This window comes from Epinephelus lanceolatus, chromosome 9 (genome assembly GCF_041903045.1).
Source record: "Epinephelus lanceolatus isolate andai-2023 chromosome 9, ASM4190304v1, whole genome shotgun sequence".
Classification (NCBI taxonomy): Eukaryota; Metazoa; Chordata; class Actinopteri; order Perciformes; family Serranidae; genus Epinephelus; species Epinephelus lanceolatus.
The window spans coordinates 38,041,144-38,068,777 of record NC_135742.1 but is presented as its reverse complement, the minus strand read 5'-3'; the positions used below and the strand labels follow the sequence as shown (position 1 = coordinate 38,068,777).

The 27,634-nt window shown below is 38.4% G+C and overlaps 1 protein-coding gene across 1 annotated transcript in view; it reads right to left on the bottom strand.

Moving 5' to 3' along the window:
* Window positions 1–9,643, bottom strand: part of LOC117252029 (tetraspanin-15) — a 35,237-nt gene extending 25,594 nt beyond the window's left edge. Inside the window, exons 1-2 of the mRNA XM_033618666.2 lie at window positions 9,348–9,643; window positions 1,223–1,408 (exon numbers count right to left, since the gene is read on the bottom strand). Of these exons, the coding sequence (XP_033474557.1) occupies window positions 1,223–1,408; window positions 9,348–9,434 (273 nt within the window). The 5' untranslated portion in view covers window positions 9,435–9,643. The remainder of the gene's footprint in view (window positions 1–1,222; window positions 1,409–9,347) is intronic.
* Window positions 9,644–27,634: the final 17,991 nt, after the last annotated feature.

Sequence of the window (27,634 nt, the reverse complement as noted above, 5' to 3'; positions counted from 1 at the left end):
CATGAGGAAGCACAGACACGTTCAGATGAAAGTCATCAGTTAACACGGTCTTTAAACTGAAAAACCGGCAGCTCTATTAGGTAGGAGTGATTATGGAAAGGTTAACTGTTGCTTAGCAGACAGTCAATAATGTCTACATTCTATGCCCAAGTTTATCATCAATTAGCTAAGATAATTTATTTTCTGACATTTATTTCAAAACACTGGCACGGTGGAAAAGTATTTGCATTGTCGCCTCACAGCAAGAGGGTTCCTGGTTCGAACCGCCAGTGGTGCGTTTGAACCCCAGGTGGGGGAGCCCTTCTGTGTGGAGTTTGCATGTTCTCCGTGTGTGTCAGCATGGGTTTTCTCCAGCTTCCTCCCACAGTCCAAAGACACACAGGTTAATTGGTGACTTTGAATTGCCCGCAGGTGTAAATGTGACCATGAATGGTTGTCTGTCTCTATGTGTCAGCCCTGTGATAGTCTGGCGACCTGTCCAGGGTGTACCCATCCTCTCACCTCAACCCAGCTACCCCCCACAGGATAAGTGGTTCAGATATTGAATTAATTAATTTTTTCAAAATGGTAGAAAATCTGACTTAAAAGCTTAGTTTCACCAACCTACCAGTACTGAGAGACGCAAAAAAATCAGTGCATAAAGGAACATAATGCCTCAGTGAGTAACATTAGCTTCATGGATTCCTCAGTATGAAATGAGCTGCTCATCCTCTTCATCAAAGCATAAGCAGAGAAATCACTGACTTCCTTTTTTATTGCTAACTTTTAATCCCCTTTTTCAGTTCAGCTTATTTAGCTAAAGCTAATTAGATAGTTGCATAGCAACCATAATAATATATCCCTGCTTCCTTTGAGCTATTTTTCTGTTATTGGCAAAACCAACAGCTGTGCCTTTATATTGAGGTGAAAAAAGAGATCACTGATTTACATGTTTTATGAACTGCTGCTGTTGGGCAAACTTTGAATACAGTTTATATTTCTCAGTTTTGTGTGTGTAATTTACACACCTATATGTTTATGAATAAATGTCTTATTTTATTCCCATTACCTTCCTAGTTTTAACAGCAACAACCCAAAGTGTTCACAGCCCTGAAAATTTAAATCCTAACCTTAAACGAAACGGTTGTACACACACACACACACACACACAAACACACATATCATGGAAAACAAACATTAAAAGACATGCCCACACCCCCTCCTCATCCTCTATCAGCCCTACCATGTGCAGCAGAGTCTTGTTGTCCCTGAGGGATCCAACCATGCCCACCACCGACACTGTAAACATCACCAGGCCCAGCAGGATGAGCACCACGGCAGGGGCCAGGAAAAGGCCCTCCAGGGTTCGATTCTTCTGCCTTTCCACCTCGGCATACACCCCCACACACAGCACACAAAGACCCATCAGCTAAAGGGAGAGGGAGAGAGAGGGGGCTCATGAGACAAAACCTTTGACAATCCTCCTTATGAAGAACAAAAAGCGTTGAGCTTTTTGAACTGTATATAATTTCCATTCATCTTTTGAAATGTAGTAGTAGATTGTGTCTGACATTACAGACACAGATAACTTTAAATGATTTTAAACTCAAGACTGAGTTGTTTAAAGGAGCTATATGTAAGAAATCTAAAGCAAATAGTCGTAAAATCCTCCTAATATGTCACAGAGACTAAGGAATAATGTTCATATAACATACTGATCTGACCGACAACAATAGTACAGCCAGAATATTCGCAGTTAAAAAACGTTTTTACAGTCTGCAAATCATGTTTATGTTTTGAATTTGTGTTTTGGCCTGTTGCGCCACCCACCGCCGTCTACCAGTCACACAGTCAGTAGAGTCTCAGCATCAGTTACAGTTACGACTGAGCTACAGCAGCACGGCAAGCAGCATTAGCAGTGTCCCGGTACATAGCGTTAGCAACCGGCTCCTCCTCAGCTGTATCCCGGCAGCAGCGTTAGCAGCAGAGAAGCCGGACTTGCTTGAACGGTCCGCTGGAAAATCGAAGATCAAGGACGTGGCGACGCGACCCTGCCACGGCAGCCACCCGTGGGCAAACAAATCAGTCTCCAGCGTGCTGCTGTCCAGCAACCTTGAATCTGTAGGGGAGGGGGGCGGACACGACTCGCGGCAGTATTTTGAATTTGAGTGCAGTAACCATTTTGGCCACATTCTTACATACAGCGCCTTTAATATATAGATTTTGTGGGGAAAAACACCTGTATTTTTGAGCACGTCTATTTCTTATGTTTTCTTATCCCTTGTATCCTACACTCCCCCATTCTCGGAACCCACTGGCTGTATTTGGCGTCTGACTTCCGGCAGACGGTGATACACCCTCTGGGGGCAGACCCACAATTTTTTGGCATTCCGGTTTGAGGAGGTGAATTTCCGTTTCCGACTTCCTTTTATATATAAGTAAATATGCTGAACCATTGCGATGGATTCAGAGTTTGCAGTGATGTCAATTATGTTCCGCCTCGTTAGTTCACCGCACGGAGCGTTTAACCTGCCAACAACTGCAGCCGGGTCAAACGTGATTGATCAATATCACGTGGACTACAAACAGCCTAGCACCGGAAACCAGGGCTCTTCTGCTCTTCTTTCGGAGGCAAGATCTCCGGGGTTTGCTTACAGACTCTACATTTACTGAATGTAGAGTCTGTATGTAGAGACTAACATTCCCCTACTCCACCATCTGTTTTAGCAGCCAAACTATGGTTTGACGTACAAGTTCAAAGGCTGATACTAAACATTTTATTTTAAATTAATGAAAGCCAATACACAGGCATTTTTTTACATGTTCATTCTTTTTTTTTTTTAAATCACTAAAACTCAGGAAAGGTTCTGCATTTCCTTTAGTACATCAAAAATGTTCCACTGAAATCCAGACAAATGAAATCCTTTTTAAGTGGATTTGTTGCTTCTTAAGGCAGGATAAGGCTCCAGCCCACATAAACTGCAACTATATCCACTTAGTGGAATTATGCAGTGAATGAAGATGATAGATGGGACATGCCCTCTCATGGAAGGAGATTCAGACAGGATAAGTCAAAGATGCCTGATTGGATGTGCATCAAACCTGTGATGACATCATCACAGTAAGCAACAAACCAACAACATGGTGGCACCATGGGGTTAAGCAAGTTGGCCATTAAATGGGTCAATTCTTACCTCTCAAGAAGGGCACTGGTAGTGGGTGTCAATGCAACATGTCCCTAAGCTAAAACTTGGAGCTGTAGGGTCCCTCAAGGGAGTGTCTTAGGGACTCTTTTTTCCTTTATATATTAATGACATGAAGGTAGCCTGTTAATCTTACCCATTTCTCTATGCAGATGATTCAGATATTTTTGTGTCTCATACACATTAAGCAGTTGTGGGAAAGGGTTTTTGAGTGACGAGCTTTCAAGTTCTGGGACTTGGCTGTCTGATAACAAGCTGTCTCTTCATTTAGGGATACAGAGGCCATCTTTTTTGGTTCCAGATTTAAACTAGGGAGGACCCCAGAGATGAAAGTAAAGGTACTGTAGGACACAGTGAAATATTTAGGATGAACATTAGATAAACATCTATCAGGGGAGGCCATGGCAATAAAAGCCCTCATGAAAGTCTGCCGAAGACTACATTTTTGCCAAGAAAAGCAGGTTTGTTCGATAAATTAACACTGAAAACATTAGCTGGAGCATGAGTTCAATGTCATTTTGACTGTGCTGCCAACTCCTGATTTGACAGACCACCACAGCACATTAATAATAAACTCCACACTACCCAAAACAAGTTAATCAGGGTTGTGTTAAAGTCACCTCCTTGTACTTTTAAATTTTCTACAACTTAAATGGCTTCCAGTTGATCAAAAAGTCATGCAAATTGACACATGACATTGTTCATAATAAGGTCCCCAAAAATCTGCCCAACTACTTTAATTGCTTCAGAGACAATCAAAACTACTCAACAACATATAGCTCAACATGCTTTATTCTTTTTAGATGTGAAAGTTTAATGGGAAAAAATACCTTTTTAATTACGGCTGCAATTCAAACTTGTAGCATCTCTGAAACTAACTGACACAGAGAAATATTTTAAGCAGGCTTTGAAGAAATGGCAAGCAAACTGTGTTTCATTGTTGCAACTTGACTTTGAGTCACTTTGGTTTAACAGCTAGCCCCGTTTTGATTTCATTTGTCATTCTCTGATTAAATTCAAATCACAATTGGATTAAATCATTGCACCTGTAACACATGGCAGGAAATGTTCTGTTCAGATATTTATGGTCTGCATTATGTAATACTAATGCCCTGATTTTATAGCTGATTCTATCCTGCCTAGTGCTGATTCAGGGGTCATTCCAACCACATCACAGTATTTCACAAGAATTCCTGAAATAAGTGATCTTCCAGGCATGAAAAATATTTTAATCATACACTCAGGTTTAAATGTGTTTTTTCCTGGTACACAAAGCTCAAAATGTGCTGAAGCTGCCCTGAGTGCTCACATCATGTTTGGTAAAGGCTACAAAATGTGAAAGGATGATTAGGGCCACAGAAAATAGAAAAATTGGGGTAAAATGGGGTGTTGGTGTAATATGACTTTATCATCACAACCATGATCAGCTCCAAAGTGCACCCAGTACAGCCTTGCTTTACACTCACACTGGTATCTGTGCTAGCAGCAAAAGAAATACCCATATCCTTCAACGAAGTACATGCACTGTATCAATACAACAACAGATTGTTTAAACTGATGCATCCATACTTAAGTAGGATTTTACTGTTGCAGCTTGTTGAGTTGAAGCTAGTTTTACTACATTATACTACTACACTATACTACTTTATAACCTCCTCATCTGCCCAATCTAAAGGATCACCACATAAATGTGGGGGTCAGCTGTTGATTAATGGGGCAGGAAATAAGAACAACAACAACAAAAAAAGTTCTGCTACACATATGTGTCCTCATTTTTTTTTTTTTTTTTTTTACCTTTCTCTGATCTGTGCTTTTTTGGTGAAATACTGGAAAAGGCACCTTCTTGGGCCCTTTAACAGTTATTTAAACTAAACTATCTGAGAAGTTTTGAGTAGGAATCTCACTTTGCCGGAAATACAAGCTACTCACGACATCTGACACCTGACACACTGCCCCAACCTGTAACAGTCTTTATGTAAGGGGTCACGATTCAAAAAGGTTGGGAATCAAAGGTTTTATCTTTAACAAAATATTGTTTCTAATAAGCTTATCATATGTTTTTTTATTATTATTAATGTTAAATCTTAATCAGTACAGTAACTAGTAATTATAACTGTTAGATAAATGTAGTTGAGTAAAACGTACAATATCCCTCTGACATGGAATTTAGTTGAGCGAATGTACTGTACTTAGATTCTTTCCACCACTGCATCTAGCTGGTCAGTGTGATGGATCATCATGCCTCACAGTGAATCACTGTAAAGGGCATTACATTAAAATGATTAGCAAGACTAACAAGGTCTAACTCTTTGTGTATGCTGAAAACTGTAAAATATCTTTAGAGTGTATGTTGGCAAATTTTTCAAATGGCGAACATTGGAACACTGTTCATATTTAACTTAAGCGAGGGCTACATAAAGAGAAATAACAAACAGCGTGTTCTTCCCTGATATTGATTTTCAATTGGAAACAGAACCAATCTGCCTTAAGAGTAGGGTCCATCTACTTCAGCTCCATTTACTGTTCACAACCCTCCATAAAGCACTGGCAGATAAATTTGGCAGCAGATACATCTGGCTTGGATCCTGCATCCAAAGTCAGCCTCCCTACCATCACTGCTGTAGTAACGAAGATAAGAATGAGTAGCAGACTTTGTAAAAAAGAAATCTGATACTGTCCTGAAAAAAAAAAAAATAATAAAATAAAAAAATAACACAAAACCTGGAATTGCTAGCATTACATCAGACATCCCAGACAGATGGGATGGGATGCCTTGCAGTTTAAGGACAATGACTTTGACACAGTGCAAAGACACATGGACCTAAGAAAAAGCCTGTGCTGCATGTATTAACACCTGCTTTACAGTAACACACTGCTACACCACTGAAGTATTTTTTGGAGTATCTGTACTTCATTCAAGTTTTTATATTTGTGTCACCTTTGACTTTTACTCCACTACATTTCCTAAATAAAATGTATACTTTTACTCCAATATATTTCCCCTAAGTATCTTCATCATTGCTACAAATGAGGGAAAGAGGAGAGGAATGAAGGTGGGAGGGAGGAGGGGCGCACAGACGAATGAAGGAAACTGGATTTTGTTCTTTAAATCCTTTAAGTTGTGAAAAGGGCCTTTTTTTCAAGTGTAATTTAGGCTCCATTTTTAAGGTGGTGTACTTGTTAAGAAGAAAAAACTTCATAATTCTTAAAATTCTGAGCGCTTTTTATTACCAGAATTTACTTGTGCTTTTACTTTCAATACTTCAGTGCATATAAAATCATGAAAATTACTTTTGATACTTTAGTGCAGTAAATACCAGATAATTTAAGACTAACTCAAGTAATATTCATATCGGTGACTTAACTTTGACCAAAGTCATTTTCTGGTAAGATATCTGTCCTTTCATTCAAGTATGGCTTTCAGGTACTTCATCCATTACTGATTTTAACTAACCTTGATTGAAAAAGAGAAAATAAAATCAACCAAACCTATTCAAATTTCACCGGATGAGGCAGAGTCATCCCCACTTGACATCTGCAGCTTTGTTCCTCTCAAAAGAATCCCACGTAAATTAAATTAAACAAATGAAACTTCATGACAGCTACAATAGCTTTATCAAGCCTACATGGTTAGCTTGGGGCTAGAGCAGGGCTGAACGATATGTAAAAACTAGTGCAGTTGTGATTTATTACATCAATATTGTGATTAGATTCAGTACACAACTTAATTTTTTTTTCTTCTCATTTTGTAGTATGACCAAGACAACACTGGATACATCAACATATATACTGTTCTTTTACGTAGGCCGGCTACTCTTACAACAATTAGATATGTTAACATCTGATTTGCATTTAAACCCACCCTTGGCCATTTTCATACCACAGCACTTAAAGCATCACAACCTGCACATGGTGTGGCATTTTTCAAGTTGTTTCCTTCATCTGCTCTCATATGCAAAGATTACACAGAGCGCAGGCCAGCATGTGTGCATGTGATGCCCATGGTCAGGACAGGACAGGTGTTTCTGACCCTCTGATTAGTTACACTGTGTAGCATTGAAGAAACTTTTTTTTTTTAAGTCGCAGCTTTTGCAAATTGAAAATTGCATTCCATTACACTGCAATGGGGGTCTGAATTCGGTTAATCGCTCAGCCCCTAGGCTAGACATGCTTTTGTCTGTTGAGCTAAGCTGGGCCACACTGTCCTAACTCACAGCAGTAAGAGGGAGAGATAGTAGAGGGGAGCGACAGATCATATGAAAGGGACTCTGGGGTGCTAATGGAATCAAACTACTGATGTTTTGGAGTCATATTCAATAATGTGCTTTAGGGTGTATATATTTGACAAACAGAGACAGTCGGGCAGATTGGTGGTGGTGCAAATTGAACATTATTTCAACAATAGTTCTGCAGATAAAAGCAGTGTGGGGGTGAGATGGAGGAGCAAAACACAGGGGTTTGTAAGTGGGCCAATGAAGGCTGAGGATCACTTATCTAGGGCGGCAACTAACAAATATTTTCATTGTTAATAAATCTGTTATTACTTTCTCAACTAAATAGTTAGTTGTGTGGGTCTATAAAAAGTCAGAAAAAGGTGAAAAATGTTCATTAGTCTTTCCCAAAGATGCTGGAATCAGAGAATTTTTTCTTTCTTTTTTCCAAAAAAAAAAAAGAAAAAAGGATCAAACCAGTTAATCACATATCAAATTAATTGGCAATTAATTTAATAGTTGACAGCTAATCGATTAATCATTGCAGCAAAAATACAATCAAAGTTCTGTCTATGGGTAGCTCATCTTAGCTGCCAAAGTGCCTCTTGGCATCAAAACAACCTCTCCAAACACAAACTAAGTTTACCACATTGATTTACTTGAGTTTTAGTGTTGCTTAATAAAAAAACAAACAAACAAACAAAAAACGGTGCTGTGAAGTACTGACATACAAAGCTGGATGTAACCCGTGCTTGCTCTGTGCCTCACATTGGCCATATCATTCAAAATGGCTTCAAAACACCTTTGCATATTTGGATGAAAACTAAAATTTAATTTGTTTATCTGCCACAGTCTTGTGTTGCCATCAAATCAAACCAGAGTGGGCAGTGGTGAGAAGTAAAACTTCACTGAAATAAATGTATGTTTGTTGGCTCAAGTGATTTCAAATGAACCAGAATGCTCTGAACTTGCCAGTACCAGACTGTTACACTGTGATTGGAGTGATATTTTCTATGTAAAACCTGACATGTTAAAATAACAATTCAGACAGGTGGGCAGTATATGCGTGAACTATATAAATAACTATATAAATGAACAATATATAATTTATTTGATTGGTTTGAACGACCAACGAAAGCGCCTTTCAGCCTCTCCTGTTTTCTGTCGGCAAAACTATTTTCCCACATTATCGTCCCTTTAACTGGATCCAACGCCCTGCACCACCGTGCCGTTCGCTTGTCAGTGACTGTGTATTGTGTCAATACCAGATACAATGACTAATATCTCAGGATATTATCTGTATCATTAAACTGCATACAATTCTTGTATCAACAACAGATTAAAATTTAGCAGGATCCATGGTGTCTTAAGTGGTAATGTCTATCTAGCAAGCTAACCATTCATCAGCTAGCTAGTATCCAGAGAATTCCAAACCAAATCCCTTTAGAAAATATGGCAACTTAACGCTGCCTTACATAACAACAAAAACACAACCCTGTTATCAAAACTCATAACTTATTTTCTAATCATCGTTGTCATCTGGTAAATACGGAAATGTCCTTTGCAACAAATAGTGATCAATTTCAATAAAATTTCGGGTATACCCCGTCTCACGCTGTAACGCTACTTAGGTGGACATTCGTTAGAGTTTGACGGAAATCCGTGTTTTAAATTGAAATTGTAATTGGTAGAGTCGTGTTCACTATTCGGTATATTTGCCGGCTTGTAAATTAGATCATATGGATTCGCAAAATATCTGATGTTGTTACCTTAAGCGTGTGTGTGTGCCTAGAGCAGAAGGAACATTCAAACGCCTATGTTTTGAATGAAGTTCGGTGAGATGACTCACTGATGCTACTGGGTGGCTCGCGTCTACTACGATTAGCAGACACTGCAGCTCAGACCTACTATGATGCATGGAATGCTGATGTCAGTAAATATACCAGAAACTTACCGAGAAGAGCATAGAGTAGATATTTAAGGTAAATTTGATGAAGTAGTAGAAGTGGTTGGTTTTCCTCAGTTCAGAGTAGGACGGCATGGCTGCTTGCTTTAGTAAAGCTAGCCAACAAGCTAGCTAGCTATCCTTCGTTTAGTTCAGGCAATATCAAAATAATGATAATAAGACATTAAATATTGTCAATGAATGGAAAAAACGCATTTAGGAAAGCTAACTGAATTTTATATACGTAGCAGCCCTCATTTCTCACATACTATTGTGGGCAGCCACCGAAACAAAACCACTTCCGTACGGCCGGCCAGTCCACGCTTTGTTTTGACTACATTCTTAAAGGGGCAGTGCGCACACTTTCATCATTCAATTGGATTTAGCCGGTACAGCTCATTTGAAACATCACTTTGTGTTTAGGTTCAGCTACTGTACTGTTGCATTTATTTTTTCAGTGTTAACAGTTTAAACCAATTTAAGAAGTCTAAGCAAAATAATAGATTACAGATATACAATGAGGCTTGTTCTTGTTGCATTACTTTTTTCTTGATGTGAACTGACTTGAGAAGCTATTCAAATTAATGTGAGTAGAACAGAAACAGAAAAACATGCCTTTGCCAAGCACAGCACAAGTAGAGAATACGTTGCTAAGAATTGTTGTAATGCATTACTTCCAGACTTAGTGTACAGCTAATCCCTCTTGCTTCAGGTTGCATCAGTTGTTGCCACCACTTGTTGGATATATTTGGCATGCTTGTGACATTACTGATGCATTTACAAATAGGTTTAGACACTTACAAAGTTGGTCATGTGTTCACCCAAGTGATTATCAGCGCAAGTGTTTATTCTTCTGAGATTCCCTTCTGCTGAGGGTGGGTTGTGTTCTTATTTGTAATACTTAATCAGTAGTATCATTTCCTCCCAATTTGCTCAGTCCCGGAGTGAGGTACATTTATGAAGCTGTGGTGCATCAGTGATATGCAACCAGATCTGCTGTGTACAATCCACAGTGTGTGTTGCAGAGAGAAACATGAGCTAGCTATGAGTTACATCAGTCATCAGGTTACATAACAGAAATTCATGGAGTCCTTCAACTAAGGTTATCCTTCTTTGTGTAAACAACCTCACTTATTAGGTCTCCTTGAACAAGATACATTTGTTCTGTGGCTGACCTGATCTCTGACCCTGCAATCAAGAAGACTAATCAAAAAATCATCAACAGAATATCCATCCACAGCCCTGAGATGGAAGGATAGTGGACCTCCAGTACAAGCTGAGACTGCATCTAGTCCCATCTGTATCAGCATGAGAATCAGAAATGGTTTATTGCCATGCAAAGAATTTGACTTGGTGATTTGGTGTACAACAATACGGAAGCGTATTGCATTCACCTGACAAATTAAAAAAAAAAAATCTGTTTTATTGAGTAGTTTTTTCTGTTTTTCGGAGTAATTTTTTTATTTTTCTGTTTTCCAGTGTAATTTTTTCTGTTTTTCATGGTAATTTTTGGTAATTTTTTTTCTGTTTTTCGTGGTATTTTTTGTTTGTTTTTCGGGGTAATTTTTTTTTTCTGAGTTAAGAGAGCAATAGAACAACAGATGCTTTCATTCCTTTCTTGAGAGCTTGATATAATGGAAGCAAAGCACTTTATGCAGGCTAGACTTTGCGGTTGTTTAGACGAAAAGCCCATTCAGATCTCTCTGATTGCAGTGTTTCTCCAGAATCAGTTGGACACATATGGCAAAATACATCCATGAGCAAGAGTCACCATGGATGGAGGGTTCACTTGCAGGTGCCAGGTGGGAGCTTCTCGCGAGATTTTGAAGTATCTCGTCTCCTCGTTCAGGAAAAAAAATTACCACGTAAAACAGAAAAAAAATACCACAGAAAACAGAGAAAAATAAAATAAAAAATTACTCCGAAAAACAGAAAAAAATACTCCAAAAAACAGGGCTTTTTTTAATTGTCAAGTGAATGCAATATGCTTCCGTAATACAATTACCACAGTGCAAACATTTAAAGATACAAATTTAGAAAAAAAGTAGAAAGTATACAATAGAATATGCCAAAAGTGTAAGAATAAGTTTTAAAAAATATCTGTTAAATCTGTTTTCAAAGTGCACAGTCTGCAGAAATGTGCAACTTACTGCCCAGGGGATGTAAAAGTTCACAGTATATGTAAAACTACAAAGATATATGTAAGAAGGGAGATAGTAAGGATGTACGTTGAAGCAAGGCATAACATCAGGAGTGGATAGAGTCTGAGTCAGTGGGAGTCCAGGCCCTTGTGGATGAGGTCAGCTGCAGTCAGGAAGAAACTATTGTTGTGACGGGAGGCTTTGGTCCTGATGGACCGCAGCCTCTCGCCACAGGGAAGTGTTTCAGAGAGTTTGTGTCCAGGTTGGGAGTAGTCAGTCTCAATCTTTAATGCCCACCCCAGGGTCCTGGAGGCGTGCAGGTCCTGGAGAGACAGCAGATTGCAGCCAATCACCTTCCCCGCAGAGGAGAGTGGGAAATAAATAAGCTGGAGTTGTTTCCCTGATGTTCATGACTCATGAGCTCATCTCTGGTGAAAGAGCTCCGGGTACGACTGCAGAAAACTGAACTGACAATAAAAACAACACAAAACAATGTGCACCAACACACCAAGGCAGCCATCCGCAGCACCACCTTGATAGAAAAGATGATGAAAGGTGATCGTGAGCAAGAAAAAGTGGACAGAGAAAGGAATGAATGATCGTGCACTGCTCAGTAAGATCCACAAACCTCATCCTTCTAAAGGCCAACTCATCAGCATATTCATTGATCTTTGCTGAATGAATTAAATCTATCACCGCTACTCACATTCTGAGGGTCATTAGGTCAGGGGCAGCTCATCAAAGGCAACACACAGTGTCTCCCATCTTTCAGATATAATTGAGTTTAAATTTTCATCAAGAGGTAGGGCAATGTTTAGGGCAAGCCACTGAAAGCCAATCAATCAAAAGGTCAGAAATAACATTTGAATTTCAGAAATGTTTTAATGTCTCTAAGTCCCGCGGGATCATGGGCCAGCCTGGGAGACAGTTTGCATGGATTGAAATGAGTTTAAATTCAGAAACCCAGCTCTTTTCTTGTGTTAAGCCATCTGAATCCAGCACATCCTCTGCCAGCCTTCTTTCCACACTCCAAACCACACACGCACACATACATACATACATACACACACACACACACACACACACACACTTACACACACACACACACATACACGCACACACACAGACTGACTGCATTTTTTAAACACCACGCACTGTAGGGGGCATATATACAGTATGTTAATAAATACATATAAGCAGTTCTACACAGTGATGCACATCAATGGCCCAATTTGACAAAACTGGTATAGTTCTGCTATTTTATTGAGTATATTACTTTATTCCCATTGCAGACAGCAATGCAAATGTGATGACTTCTATAAAACCCCTTCTGGACTGTGCCACCCTTTAATTACTGTCATGACACCAGGCTCTGTAAGATGATTTTTTTTCCTCACCTGAGATGAGATGCCAGCAGCTGGCTGACTAGCCCAGAATGGCACAGGTAGTCAGTGATTAAAGGTTCAGCATGTAGGATTTAAGGGAATTTATTGGCAGAAATTGAATGTAATATAATAAGTATGTTTCCCTTAGAGTAGAATCACCTGAAAATAAGAATAGTTGTTATTCCGTTACCTTAGAATGAGCTATTAATATCTCCTCATCCACAGAGATTGCCATGTTGCACTGCCATGTTTTTATAGTAGCCCACACAGAACAAACCAATACTGGCTCTGGACAAGGACAGTCATGTTTTCCATGTCAGCAGCTGTAGTTAGCAGCCCCTCCCTAAAGAGAGCGTTGGAAAAACACTGATTATTTTAAGGTGAAAATGCTTTATTCACTGGTTTTATCAGAATACTAGTTCCATTTGTTTCAGAGAGGAAGAGATCCCTGTGGATAATCTGGCTCCAGCTAAAAACCTCCTGAATGTCTGGATCTTAAGTTAGTAGAAAAGAAATGAGCACACATTAACAAGTGCTGGGCTAGCAATTTGTCTGAGACATGCCAGGCTTACTTATTTGTAACATGATCAATGTGTTTAAAGCAATGTGACCATTTGTTTTGGAGAGGAGGAGACCTCTGCGGATTATTTGCATCCCGGTAAAAAAATTCCTGAATGTCTGGATCAGAAATAAGGTTAGAACAAAGAAAATAATGAGCACATATTAGCAGGTGCTGGGTTGGCGGCCTGTCAGCGACATGCCAAACAGCGTAGGAGAAACATTGATTTGTAATGTGAAAGTGCTTTATTCAGTGTTTTTACAGGTCCATTTGTTTTGGAGAGGAAGATACCTCTGTGTATTATTCAGCTCATGGCAAAAACCTCCTGAACAATGAACACTGAAGGAATTCTAAGCAGGAGAAGGTACAGCTGGTCATAGTCATAGCTTGGATACTTAGAGGCAACAGATAGGATTCATTTTTTTTTTAGCTTGGCGCCACCTAGCATCAGCAGTGTTGCTCGCACTGTCGCAACGACCAAATTGACCGTGGGGATCAGAGATAATCAATAAAATGTAGGCTGTAAAGCCACCAGTATACCTCTATGTATGTTTTGATGCTCCTCAGTCTAAGGCCGTTGCAGTAAAAAGTCCAGTGTTCACAGCTGGGCGTAACTTAGCTGAGCGATGTCTGTCGATAGCTGCCTCCATGAGAAGAGAACAGAAGGAAGGGGGGAGGGGGGTATCACTGTCCGAGGGCTGCCGTAGAATGGCAACGAGGATGTCAGCCGGCCAACACTCGCTACCCGGTCCCTGGTTGCGGTGATTTGCGATGCTGGCCAGCTAGGAATTAACTAGCAGCCAGTACAGTACAATCCTCTCTCGTCTAGCTAACATTTAGCCGTGTTACTTACTGATCCATTAGAAAGAAAGCTAGCTGGACATCGGTTTTGAAACCGCTTTGGTCACGGAGCTCCCTCCATCTCTTGAACGCCTGACTGAGGTTTACTCATGTTTTTCCTCTTCTTTTATCACTCTCCTTTTTGCTCTTCTTTGCCTCCTCAGACAGAGGAGCTCATTTTCTTTTGCTAAGCCGTTTTTCACTTGTCTCCAAACTTTGTCCGTCTGCCATCGTGACTCAACTATCTCATGCCCAACTCCTCGTAAGGACCAGCTCCAGTCCCTGATTGGTTGGCTGACCAATTTTGCAATACATGACGCGTTTCCTGCCGTAAAGCAGATTTTTTCCGCGAAATTTCGCCCCTGGTAGCGGAAGCTTATTACAAAGATTGCAAAGCCACTAAGTAACCTATGTAAGCGCTGATAGCCTGATTTTACTGTGGCCACTACCCTGTGCAACCCACATTATTTTCAAAATGATATATTTAGGAAAAAATGCTATCTGTTGCCTCTTTAACTTCAAACCTTAACTCGCTGGAATCACACATGCCAACAAAGCGACTGTCAATGGACTCTTATTTCACTAGTTGCACAATAAATGGAAACATACAGATACATGTACATTTGGTTCTGTGTAGACCAGAAGTGTCAGCTCTGGCCCACTGGATGACTTTGCACTCCTAATATTGCTGCACTTTGTGCCAGGTTTCAGGAGCAAGTTAAACAGTGAGTAGCTTCTTCATGTTAAATGCTGCTTAAGAGGCTTTTCACCCTGACCAGATTACAGCTTTCTGGTCATATTTAAAGACATTAAACATTGTGGAAAATATTGTCAATCAGCAGCTTCAGTAAAAACAAATCTATATCAGACCTCTATCTTAAAACAATATTAGAGGAACCCATTGCTAAAGCACTACCAAAACTTTTGATTTGGCAGTGGTTTGTGAGGCAGGAGACAACTTCACTGCCTCCTCAAAACTATTGTATAGAAGTGATACCACAAGTGAGCACGATGCTGTGCTGATATTATATACAACAGCACTTCCCCTTGCATGATATTGCTATCACCTACACTTTACACATTGTACACACGAAGAGCAACATTTCATCAGGATGCCCTGACTTGCGTCCCAGCAGCACTACGTAACAGATGACTTCTTCTGAGCCATGGCCATCTGGAGGCTCAGCAGCCTGCAAAGTGGACTTCATGGCTTTCTTAATTGCAGCCACTGTGATGCCCAGCATCGTGAATGCTCTGCAGAGGGAGCAGCCAACAAAGCCTCTAAATCTCACCTTTGTAGGTATGCAGTGACCCCTCCATCCCTCATTATACCTGGCCCTCTTCATCCTCATAATCACTGACTCTGATCACCTGTTTTGAGGCTTCAAAGAGCAGGACCTCAGAGATGTAACAGTGTCAGGGAACTTAAGCTGCTTACCCAGGTTTACACACAGCTGCTAGTTTGTCACTTGACCTGTGATGTTCACAGGAATATTATGTGTTCACAGCAAGGCTGTAGCCATGGAGTCACCATCACATTTATTTTTCCCCATTTTTTAATACAGAGACAGTTTGACATTGATTGTACAAACAGAACAGAAATGCAGTTCATGTAATACTAGAAACATTGGTGACAATGATTACAATTTGTTATGATTATGAATACATTTGCTAATTATTATTTTAGACACCGATGCACCGATGGTTGGCTGTTGTAGCATATCATTTTTTGATTAATTTAGGTTTTATCAATATACTGAAGCTGGACATTTTGAGCACATGTGAATATTGAGGAATGATGTAATTCTATGTTTCTTGACCAACAATCCAACTTTCCAGCCACATGGTTCATATTGTAGGAAAGATGACAGCAGTAGCCTACTGTTAGTTTTCAGAGATTTACTGACATCGAAGCATGTCTTTTGTAAAATATATTCTGCTGCTATTACAGTGCATTGTGCTTGTAGTATCTGTTTTCTAAATGTAAGATTTTGTATCTCTGTCAGACATGACTCAAGCAATAAAAATGTTTACTTGGTGGTTATGGCGCTGAACTAGACACACGCAATTTGGGTGAGCCTCTTGTGAATTTTCAATCCTTAAGAGGCATTCATACAAGCCATTCGTTATATTTTTGTAGGATACAAAACTTGTATCATGTCACTGAAAAAGCCAAAGGTCAAGTATAGAACAGACTCTCTCTCTGTTGAGGAGGACAACAAGGTAGATACCAGCAGTCATGCTAGTGCTAGCTTGCCGGAATTAGCCTGCCCAGACACCTTGAAAAGACAGGTGACGAAGATATTCTAAATGTGGATGTTATGCAAAAACTTGACTTGATGAGTATGGGATGCCGTTTGTAAAGTGGCTCACGCTGAAAATAACATCAACATTTTGCAATATTTAGCTTCAAACAATGTTTAAAAAAGTGTTGTGAATTTTTTAACGTCACCTTTTACCACATTTACAGCAATATTTGTTAACTTAGAAATATATTAAATAGTTAAATCTAAATATTAAATGTGACACCTAAATGTTAAATGTTAGATCTAAATATTAAATCTAAATATTAAATCTAGATCTAAATCTAAATATTAAATCTAAATCTAAATGCTAAATCTAAATCTAAATATTAAATCTAAATCTAAATGTTATATCTAAATCTAAATGTTAAATCTAAATGCTAAATCTAAATCTAAATGTTAAATCTAAATGCTAAATATAAATCTAAATCTAAATATTAAATCTAAACCTAAATCTAAATCTAAATATTAAATCTAAATCTAAATGTTAAATCTAAATGCTAAATCTAAATCTAAATGTTAAATCTAAATGCTAAATCTAAATCTAAATGTTAAATCTAAATGCTAAATCTAAATCTAAATGTTAAATCTAAATGCTAAATATAAATCTAAATCTAAATATTAAATCTAAACCTAAATCTAAATCTAAATATTAAATCTAAATCTAAATGTTAAATCTAAATGCTAAATCTAAATCTAAATGTTAAATCTAAATGCTAAATCTAAATCTAAATGTTAAATCTAAATGCTAAATATAAATATAAATATTAAATCTAAATCTAAATGTTTAATCTAAATGATAAATCTAAATCTAAATATTAAATGCTAAATCTAAATGTTCTGGGTGAAACTAAATATTTAGCTAATATGCAAATTCACACTGCCGGTCACCAGAAGTACCAAAATAAAAGCTCGAGATGGTCAGACTGTGTTTATAGAATCAAATAACGAATTAAAACCAACTTATCGGGGAAAATGGACACTTGAACATACATTAGCGTGATAATAACTACCTAAAATAACAAAAAACATGTTTGGAGAAATTTTATTTGATGTGTACTTTGAGTTGTTAGTGCCCCACAGCAGCCGCCATCTCCCCACAACGCGTTCTGCTGACTCTGATTGGCTTACAGTGCTGTCTATCTCGTTTTGGTGGGTATAGCGTCATTCTATTGGCTCTAACAAATCAAACAAGGTCTCAATCACTCAAATCGACCAATCGACCATCGGAGATGCGGAAAGCTCAGAATAGAAAATCAGTTTCAAATGTAGTAGGTGTGCATTTGTCAGTTTGGAGTGGGAAATAGAGGGCAAAAAACGAAACAGACAGTTGTATGTGTATATCCTAAACATCATTAGGGATTTACAGAAACAAAAAATGAAAGATATAGGATTGTACATGACAAAAATCACATGCAAACCTGGTACAATTTTGGAGAGCTCTCCTGAATTTTCTGTACTAAAACCTCTCTAATATTCTTCTGCTTCACTTTATCAGAATCAACCTTTGCAAAGTTAATGTTCACATATTGTACTGATTTGATAGAGGTTTAGAACTGCAGCTGCATCATTCCAAAGGGATACTCATTCTGAAAATGCTTTTTTTAGGTGAACTTCAAAATATTTCATTTGTGCTGTGTGCCATCTTCATTTACTCTTCACGTATAACACATATACTGATATTTACACATCTTAACAAATCTCACAAGTGTTCCCTTTACTATGACACCAAAAGTATTCAAATAGACTTGTGGTAACTGACCTATTTCATTTCATTATGGGTATGCAATTTTCGAGCAGAGGCCTATAAAATAGGCCCAGGGTTTAAATTAAGCAATCCTTTTATGACCAGGGTGAAAACCCTGGTTAATTACTATCCTGGCAAATAAAGAAAATTAACTCAGAAAGAGCCATTAATTCAATTAGAAATGTGAATGGTGAAATTACTACAGATCCTCTGGAAATTAAACAGACTTTTGCAACATATTTTAAGGCCCTCTATCAGTCTGAATACCTAAAGAATTTAGGAATCCAGACAATATTTCTACATAGGTTGGTCATTCCCTAAATCCAAGAAGATGCAATGGTTTATGGATGTAAATGAAAAGTCAAGCCTGAAGAGCCGAAGAGAAACAAAAATGTGAAGCTTGCCTAAAGGCAAGCTAACAATTCAACATATATGGAGTTTTCAATTATAACTAATTAATGAACAGATATATACTACATTAATTTATATGTACAATGGATAAGGAACTGGGTTTGGAAGAAAAAAAGATCAAAAATCAGAAAGCTGCTTTTAAAGTTTTGCTTGGAATAGTAGGAAGCCAAGGCTTAGACTTTCACTTCTGTACTTACCAACGACAGAGATGAGCTACAATTACCAAATTTTCAATGGTATTATTGGGTGGCCCAAGTACAGTTCTACCATGTTTTTGTTTTCCAAAAAGAGGTTGATTTTCCTTGGTTACAACCTGAATTGTTATCTGCAAAAGGTTTAGTTTTGGGTAGACTTTTATACTCAGCTCCCCTTAATAAATTATGGAAATTACAGTTAATCCTTTTGGAAAAACACCATTATTGTCTGACTTGAAGTACAGAAATATTTGGGTGACTCCCCTTCACTTTCATGTTTTTCACCAATATGAGGTGATGATCAACTTACTCCAGCTAAAAATGACATGGGCTTTAAAATATGGCCAAGTAAGGGCTTATGTAATGTACAGGAGCTCTATAAGGACAACGATTTAATGTCATTTGATAAGTTGAGGTTGAAATATTACTTGCCACAGAAAGTAAGAGAATGAAATGGCATGGAAGACAAGAAAACATTTTAGAGAGTGAATGGAATACAATATGTGCAAAGGCTCAAACTCAAACCATCAATGCTTGACTGATGTTACTACAATATAACTGGTTTATAAGAACATACACCACACCGGTGAAACTGAACAAATTTAATCCAAATAATCCTGACCAATGCCTTAAGTACAGCATACATCAAGAGACCTTGTATCACTACTAATTATGGGAGTGTGTTGAGATAAAACAAAAAATTGGAGGTCGGTGCTGCAATTTGTGTCTTGGATGACCTCATCTCCATTACCTTTAAGTCTTAGGCTCTGCTTGTTAGACATATGTTTGTTTAGACAGTATTATTCTGCCTAGGAAAGAGAGAATTATGTTTACTTCAGGCAAGGCCTTCAATTGCGCTCTGCTGGAAGAATGTGTGTTGCCCTTCTCTTGGCCATTGGCTGAGGGATTTAACAGCGAGTTTGGCTCTCAAAAAACTCACCTAATGAGAAGTAGGGCTTCAGAGTTGATTGGTATTTGGGAAATGCTTAGATAAAGGACACATACTTATTTGAGGATAGGGGGCTGTACATAGTCCTAAATGTGTGCTTAAACTATGTATTTTTTTGTTTTACTGCATTATTATTATTATTATTATTATTATTATTATTGTTAATAATAAGAAGAAGTAGATGTAGAATTTGTATATGTGTAGTTTTTAAAAAAAGATTTTACAATGATTATTATTGATATTATTGTAATAACTATATTTTTATATATGTAACGCTATATGTTTTATCATGGGGGGCATCATACTTGTTTGTGCAACTTGTTAAATGTTTAAAATCAATAAACATATGTTTACAAAAAATGTTTGTGTTTTTTTTTCTTGATTGTGGGCAGTGCTGGGTGTGGCACACACAACATGTTAACTAATGTTAGCTGGCTTGTTAATAGATACCACCAAATATGATGTTATTGGTACATTTTCCATTCCAGCCAGGCAGCATCTCCCATGTGGCCTGTTTTTTTCATGGCCAATATCATACAATATTGGCAGCAATTATATCTCTTCCACACATACTTTTTTTGACACTGGTTGAGGCTGCAACTCTGCTGGTCTAAGTTGAACTCCACGCAATGCAAAGATGCAAATGTGCTTTGCCACCAGTATCAAATGATTTATTCTCCCCTTTGCTCACACTGAATGTAAGTGAACAGGAGGTGAATATTCATCAATGCTAATTTAGTGTATGTGTGATTTAATTTCATTTCATTTATTAGGATCCCCATTAGCTGCAGCCTAAACAGCAGCTATTCTTCCTGGGGTCCACACCAAACACAGTACTATATACATGACAGTACATAATCACTAAGACCATCCCACCACCACCACAACAACAACACCAATCACAACAACGATAAACAAAACACAATACAACATAGGACAGGACCTAGCTCTAGTCATTGGAAAACAAACAAAATTCTTCTACGGAGGTATAAATTACAAATGATTCATATTTAGGTTATTGCACAAGGCATTATAAATGAAAACCAAAATCAAAATGGGTTTACAAAAAAGCCTCTAAGTGCTTCAGAAATCTCAAAAAGGTTTCATGATGCTAACATCGTTCTTATCATCCATTATTCATTATAGTGACCTACACCAATTTTACATAATAAGACATATAATTTAGCTACAGTATTAACGCTCTTGTACTATATGATAAGATCCTCTGGATTGTATACTCTTTTAAACTTATCTAGTTGCTCGCTAACTATCATTAGATGAGGAGAGCTGTTTAGTTAGGAGATGTTGTTTTAGTGATATTTTAAAGCGATCTTTACTGTTTTCCTGAACAACACTCAGGCAGAGAGTTCCATGTAACCATAGCTCTGTACATTACAGTGTTCTTCAACATACTAGTTTTAACTTTGGGTACTGGACCATACCACGGAGCAGTAGTCCAGATGTGATAAAACTAATGCCTTGATGACCTGTCCTGTGACATTCTGTGGTAAAAATTTATGACATCTCCTTATAACTGAAAGACGAGACCAAGATAATTTATTATCTAATGTTACACCTAAAAGTTTGGTCACCAGAACTTGTTTAACTGGCGCTTCTTTTATGTATAATTACACATTAAGAACCAGTTTGTTATTAGTTACCCATTTAACTACTGACTGTAGTTTTTATTTAAAACACTCTGAAGTTCATCAGTAGTGGATTCCGCCCAGTATACTGTTGAATCATCAGCATACATACATACTTTTGCTTTTTGTAAGATTAATGGTAAATCATTGGTGAAAATAGCATATAACAATGGACCTAGACAGCTTCCTTGAGGAACTCCACAGCTATTTGGTTTTACATCAGAGAAATTTCCATTAAAGAAAACTGTCTGTTTCCTGTTGGTCAAATAGCTTTTCAACCATAATACTGCAGTCGGGCTAAAACCAAAACATTTCAGTTTTGCTAATAACAAACTGTGATCTATTATGTAAAAAGCTGCGCTGAAATCCAATAATATGGCACCTATTAAATTGTTATTATCAATTTCTTTAAGCCAATTATCAGCCATTTGCGTTAGAGCAGTTTCCGTGGAGTGTCCTTTTTTATACGCGTGTTGGAAATTTGTTTTCAAATCATTAACTGAAAAATAGCATTGTATTTGTTCATAAACTATTCTTTCCATGATTTTACTCACAGCAGCTAACAGACTAATTCGCCGGCTATTAGGGCCAGAAAATGGCACACTTACAGTTTTGGATAATGGAATAATTTTTGCAGTTTTCCGAGCTTGTGGGTACACACATTTTTCTAAACTCAAGTTAAACACATGGGAAATTGGAGTGGCAATCAAGTGTGCTACTGTTTTCAATAATTTCCCATCTAAATTATCTACCCTGGATGGTTTGTCTTTACATCCAGATAACAACTTTTCCACATAACTCACAGTAACTTTGGTAAATTCAAACCTACAATTTTGATGATGCCCTAATGAAGAAGCATGTCACCCAGTGCAACACTGCAGCTCACTGATGTATTTTAATAACTTTTGGACAACAGTGGAGGTGTATGGAACAGAGAAATAACAAGTCTTAGGTAAGACCCACTATCTTTCCAAGCCCACTATATAATGCCAGGTAAATTCTGATGATCTCTGTCTTGCCATCTTCAAAAATGACTTGTCTCCTTTATGTTCTTTAGATTGCCCCAGTGAGGGAACTCCTGATACTTGGGGGAAAAGAGTAAGGCACATAAAGATTGTCCATCGCTAAACCTTGAACTCTCCTCATGTCATACTAATATAACTCTAATAATTGATAGTAAATAAGTAGATGCACCACACACAAGGGGGCTGAATTGCTTCTTCTTTTAACTTAATCATCATTTGAAACGTTACAAACAATGTGTTTCACACATGGCTTCATCAGGTTTAATAATGGAAAGAGTAACAGTAAAAATAAAGCTTCTGTTTTGTTTAGTTTTTTAAGCTTTTGTGAGTTTGAACTGCAGGACTTTGATGAGAAGAAAGCCAAAACTCTGCTGATGTTGATAAAACAAGTAGCCAGAGAAGACTTACAGTAATTTGGAGTAAATGTAAAACTCTTATTTTATCCTTGGAATATGTCAAAACTGCACTTTATATCTAATTCATTGTTTCAAGTGTGGACAGTAATTGTCAGCAACAAAATGAGGGACGTGGAGTTTGAAGCCCGGATGCTCCTCAACTCCCCAGAGGCCTTACCTTCTAATTTTCAGTGAGTGTTTTGACACTTATTTACTAATAATCAAGTTACAGTGGTTTCAGACGCATCCACATGATGTCCTGGTGAACAGGACCAGGAGCTTGGCATCAGTGCTGCTGAGTGAAATTGCTGATGTTGCAATAGGACAGATTTTTGGATTGTTTCAGCCCTAGAGTGGGCGTCAGCTCATCTGACACCCACTGCTGAACCTCTTGCCACCACTCCTGTCAACATGGCTTTAAGTGAGGAGCCACCAACACTCAGTCCAGAGATTAAACTCTCTTGTGGTGTTACCTTCACCAGCTTCTCTGTCACCCCCTGCTAAGCTCTCCATACATTAATGATGTTAAGGCCAGGGTGGATGAAAGTGACAAACCCAGCCTTGAAAATAATGAACCCATCAGAGAACCAGACCCTGCTGCAACTCCTGCTTCCCCAACTCCACTGACCCCTCTTGCTGAACCTGTGATCATTACTGCAGTGCAGGACAGGTTGACCATCAGCCCGACTGAAACAGAGCCGCCAACCTGCAGTCTGAGACAACTCTACTGAGGTGTCAGTGTCACCTCCAACAGTTGAGCTCAGACATCCCCCCTGTTACTAATGTCCAGGACAGGGAGGATACCATTGCAAAGCCAAGCAAAGAGGAGAACGCCAAACCCATCAGAGAACTGGCCTCTGCTCTTCCAGCTTCATCGTCTCCTCCGACCCCTCCTCTTTAATCTGCAGTCATTGTTACAGTAAACCCAGAAGTGAAAGAGGAGAGAGCGCAGGGTTTCTTCAGCTGGCTCTTTAAACCACTGCTGTTGCTTTGTAGCCTGTGACACAGACACTGGGTGACTGTCTCAGTGTATTCAATAAATACACATTTAAAAAGAAAACAGTTGTGGTCATGTATGAAATTATTTAAATGTGTGAACACTGTTTTATAATTGGGAATATTTTTTTATTTACAGTTAAACGCTCAGATGTGAATGAAACATTTTCCAGTATAGTCCCAGATTTCATGTGTTGTTGTTATTGTATAGAAACAGATGGTGTCTAAACAGTATTAGAAGCGAAGTGTGCACAACGTCTCCATATGTTTTCTTTGTAAAAAGTCCGAGGTCTGCTGTGAAGGCACTGATGATAGTCAAGGACTGAAACATTTGCTGCTGTTGTTACTCATTCTATATCATTTTGTTGCACTTTAGGCACCTTTTTGTGCACTGATGTCTTAAATAAATAGACTATTTTTGCACTGATCTCAGCCTGTAGACCTTTTAGTGGCTTTCCAGCCCAGTTACATTGGTGCACGGGTATCTCCTCCATTGTCCTTTCTTTGTAAAGAGCAAATATTCAGAACCTTTAATGAAACATAGTGATATCAAAAAGCAAAACTACTCAATTACAAGTAAGGATGCTGCATTCAAATTTGATTTAAGTATTCACAGCAAAATTTAATTATCATAAGCACCGATTATGCGGAATGGCCACTTACAGTTATATCTAATAATGAAAGGTTCAGCTACATATAAATGAATGTAGTACATATCTGTTCATTAATTAGTTATAATTGGAAACTCCATATACAGTGTATGTTGAATTGTTTGCTTGCCTTTAGGCAAACTTCACATTTTTGTTTCTCTTTGGCTCTTCAGGCTTGACCTTTCATTTACATGATGGCCTGCAGTGCACTGACCACAAGACTCTCAAGGTTTTACTAGCAATTAATTGGAATTAATTAACTGGAGGTGCACCATCTGAACAGTGTCTCTGTTTTCCCATTAATTAGTACCTAATTCTTTACATAACAACTGGAAATGAGTATGAAATTACAGTCCTCTAAAGGAGAGCATATATAATTTTATGACAATACTGAATTTTTAATTTGTAGAAGTACAAATAAAAACTGAATTACAAGTGCCTGAAATTGTGTTCAGGTACAGTGCTTGAATACAGTATGTCGGTGAAGATTCTCAGTCATCCAAGTCATGGTAAAAATAAGTGCTACAAACTTCTTGAATGAGAGGCGAAACATCTTCAAGAAACGCAAGCAAGTCCAGTTGCCTACGACATAGCACTTATGAGTAGTAAATATACTTAGTTACTTTCCATCTCTGGAGCAGCTGGGTCTTTTTTAAAACACATGTTCCAAAATGTGCAAAAAATTGAAATGGTAGATGTGGTCAAGATGGATAGATAGATAGATAAATGTGAACTGCTGCAACAGGTTGCCACTTGGCATGGCTCCATCTTGCAAGATAGTAGGTTTGTAACCTGAACTGAAAGACAACTCCGTCTCCCTAAACGTAACTACCTAGGCATGTCACCTGCAGTTATTGCTTTGGAGCTACTGCACAGTTTAATAATAACAGTTTAGTAATACAGTTTTACCAGGCAACGTGATCTCATCTCTACTCATTGATTCTGATGCTTGGGCAGAACCTTATGCATTGCATCGTAATGCAGAGGGTCGGCAGGTAGCATAGTAGTCATGTACTTCCAAAAATGATCCAGGGCAGGTGGAGACAGCTAGAAACAACAAGAAAAAGGTCTGCACACTGTAGCTCCCTTAAGTGCACTTCATTATTAGTCTGAAGAGGAGCATTAGCTCCAAATGTGACTTGTGGATGTGCTAATAAATTGCTCTCAAGGGAGCTACAGTGTGCAGACCTTTTTCATGTTGTTTATTAGGAAAAGAAACATGGTTGGGCGTCTTTAGCTATCAGCTATCAGGCTTCTCTCCTGTGGAATGCAACTGCATCTTGCTAACTCGGCCATTCTGGATGTCACTAACTCGGCTTCTTCTCTGGAGCCTTTGTGCTCCACTGTCTCTCAGATTAACTCATATCGCAGCGGTGCCTGGACAGCGTGACGTGTGTGGTTGTGCTGCTGCCGTGGTCCTGCCACATGCCTTCTGCTGCTGCTGCCATCATTAGTCATTAGTCATACTTCTACTGTTATTATACACATATGACTATTGTCACACATGTATACTGCCAGATATTAATACATACTTTAAACATATTGTACCACAGTAGCCAGAACTATAACTATAATATTATTACTTTCAATAATGTTGTTGTAAGCTACTGTCATTACCTGCATCTCTCTCTCTCTCTCTCTCTCTCTCTCTCTCTCTCTCTCTCTCTCTCTCTCTCTGTCTCATTGTGTCATGCGGATTACTGTTAATTTATTATGCTGATCTGTTCTGTACGACATCTATTGCACGTCTGTCCGTCCTGGAAGAGGGATCCCTCCTCAGTTGCTCTTCCTGAGGTTTCTACTGTTTTTTTTCCCTGTTAAAGGGTTTTTTTGGGGAGTTTTTCCTTATCCGCTGTGAGGGTCATAAGGACAGAGGGATGTCGTATGCTGTAAAGCCCTGTGAGGCAAATTGTGATTTGTGATACTGGGCTTTATAAATAAAATTAAATTGAATTGAATTGAACTTTAGGTTTAGGCAAGTAAAGTTACGTAGATAAGGTGTAGAAAAAGACACATGATGACAATGTACCTTAAAATAACTCAGATTTCACTTGGTTTCATAGGGTTCCAAATTTAAGTCTCCTGGGGAAATGTCCTTTTGTGTTTCGGCCTTTATATTACTTACATCTTTACTCTCGTTCGAGAATTGTTCACATGATTGCAGCCTTCCCCATTATGTGGGTTATATAACAATTTCTGGCTCATGATTACATGGGTCATATATGAATTGTGGTGCATCACTTTTCATAGGTATACTTACAAACAGTGCACGAGAACAGCCTAGGAAATGTGTGTGAATAGGTCTTAAACTCTTCTACTTCTGAGTCCTCTCACTACCATTCCTTTGAGGCAACATGGCACATTGTCTAATAGCAGCAATTATTTCTGCTATATTTTCTTCCTGCTACTGATACTAAGATTAGATCTGTCCTATTCATTGCAATTTCACACCTTTATCATATGTAATAATTACAAGAGAAACAGCAGTGGTGCAGACAGACCTGGATATAGCTTGTTCACACATGGTGAGAGGAGTGGGGTTGTGCTTGTCAAGTAGATTTGAGAAACAGACTATAACTGTTTTTATCTCCATCTGCACTCTGCACTTGAGATTCTGTGGCATTGTTGAAGCCTCCACACACAGCCATCACTTCAGTGGTCAATACAGAGGTGGGCCAACATGTTAAAACTCTTTCACAATCTTTCACATCCTTCAACAGATGTTAATCAACTCAAAATGAGATTAGACACCTGACTAAGTAAAAAGGCGAGGCAACTGTCTGTGTGAAATAATGAATTTCTATAGCACAGACATTCTGAATGTTCATATCAGTCATCACTTTCTCTGTATTTCTTTTTTGAACGCCCTCCTGCTTGTAAAGGCTATTTTTTTATTTTTCTCTGACTCTCATTAAACTTCAGTGAAATCTATTCAACTGATAAATTCAAGAATCGCTGTCTGGTTTTGGTGTGAGCTCCTGCAGACTCACAGGTCAAAGCTTTTGTTGCAAGAATGAACTGCATTCAAAAGGATTCATTTATAGCCATGGGAATC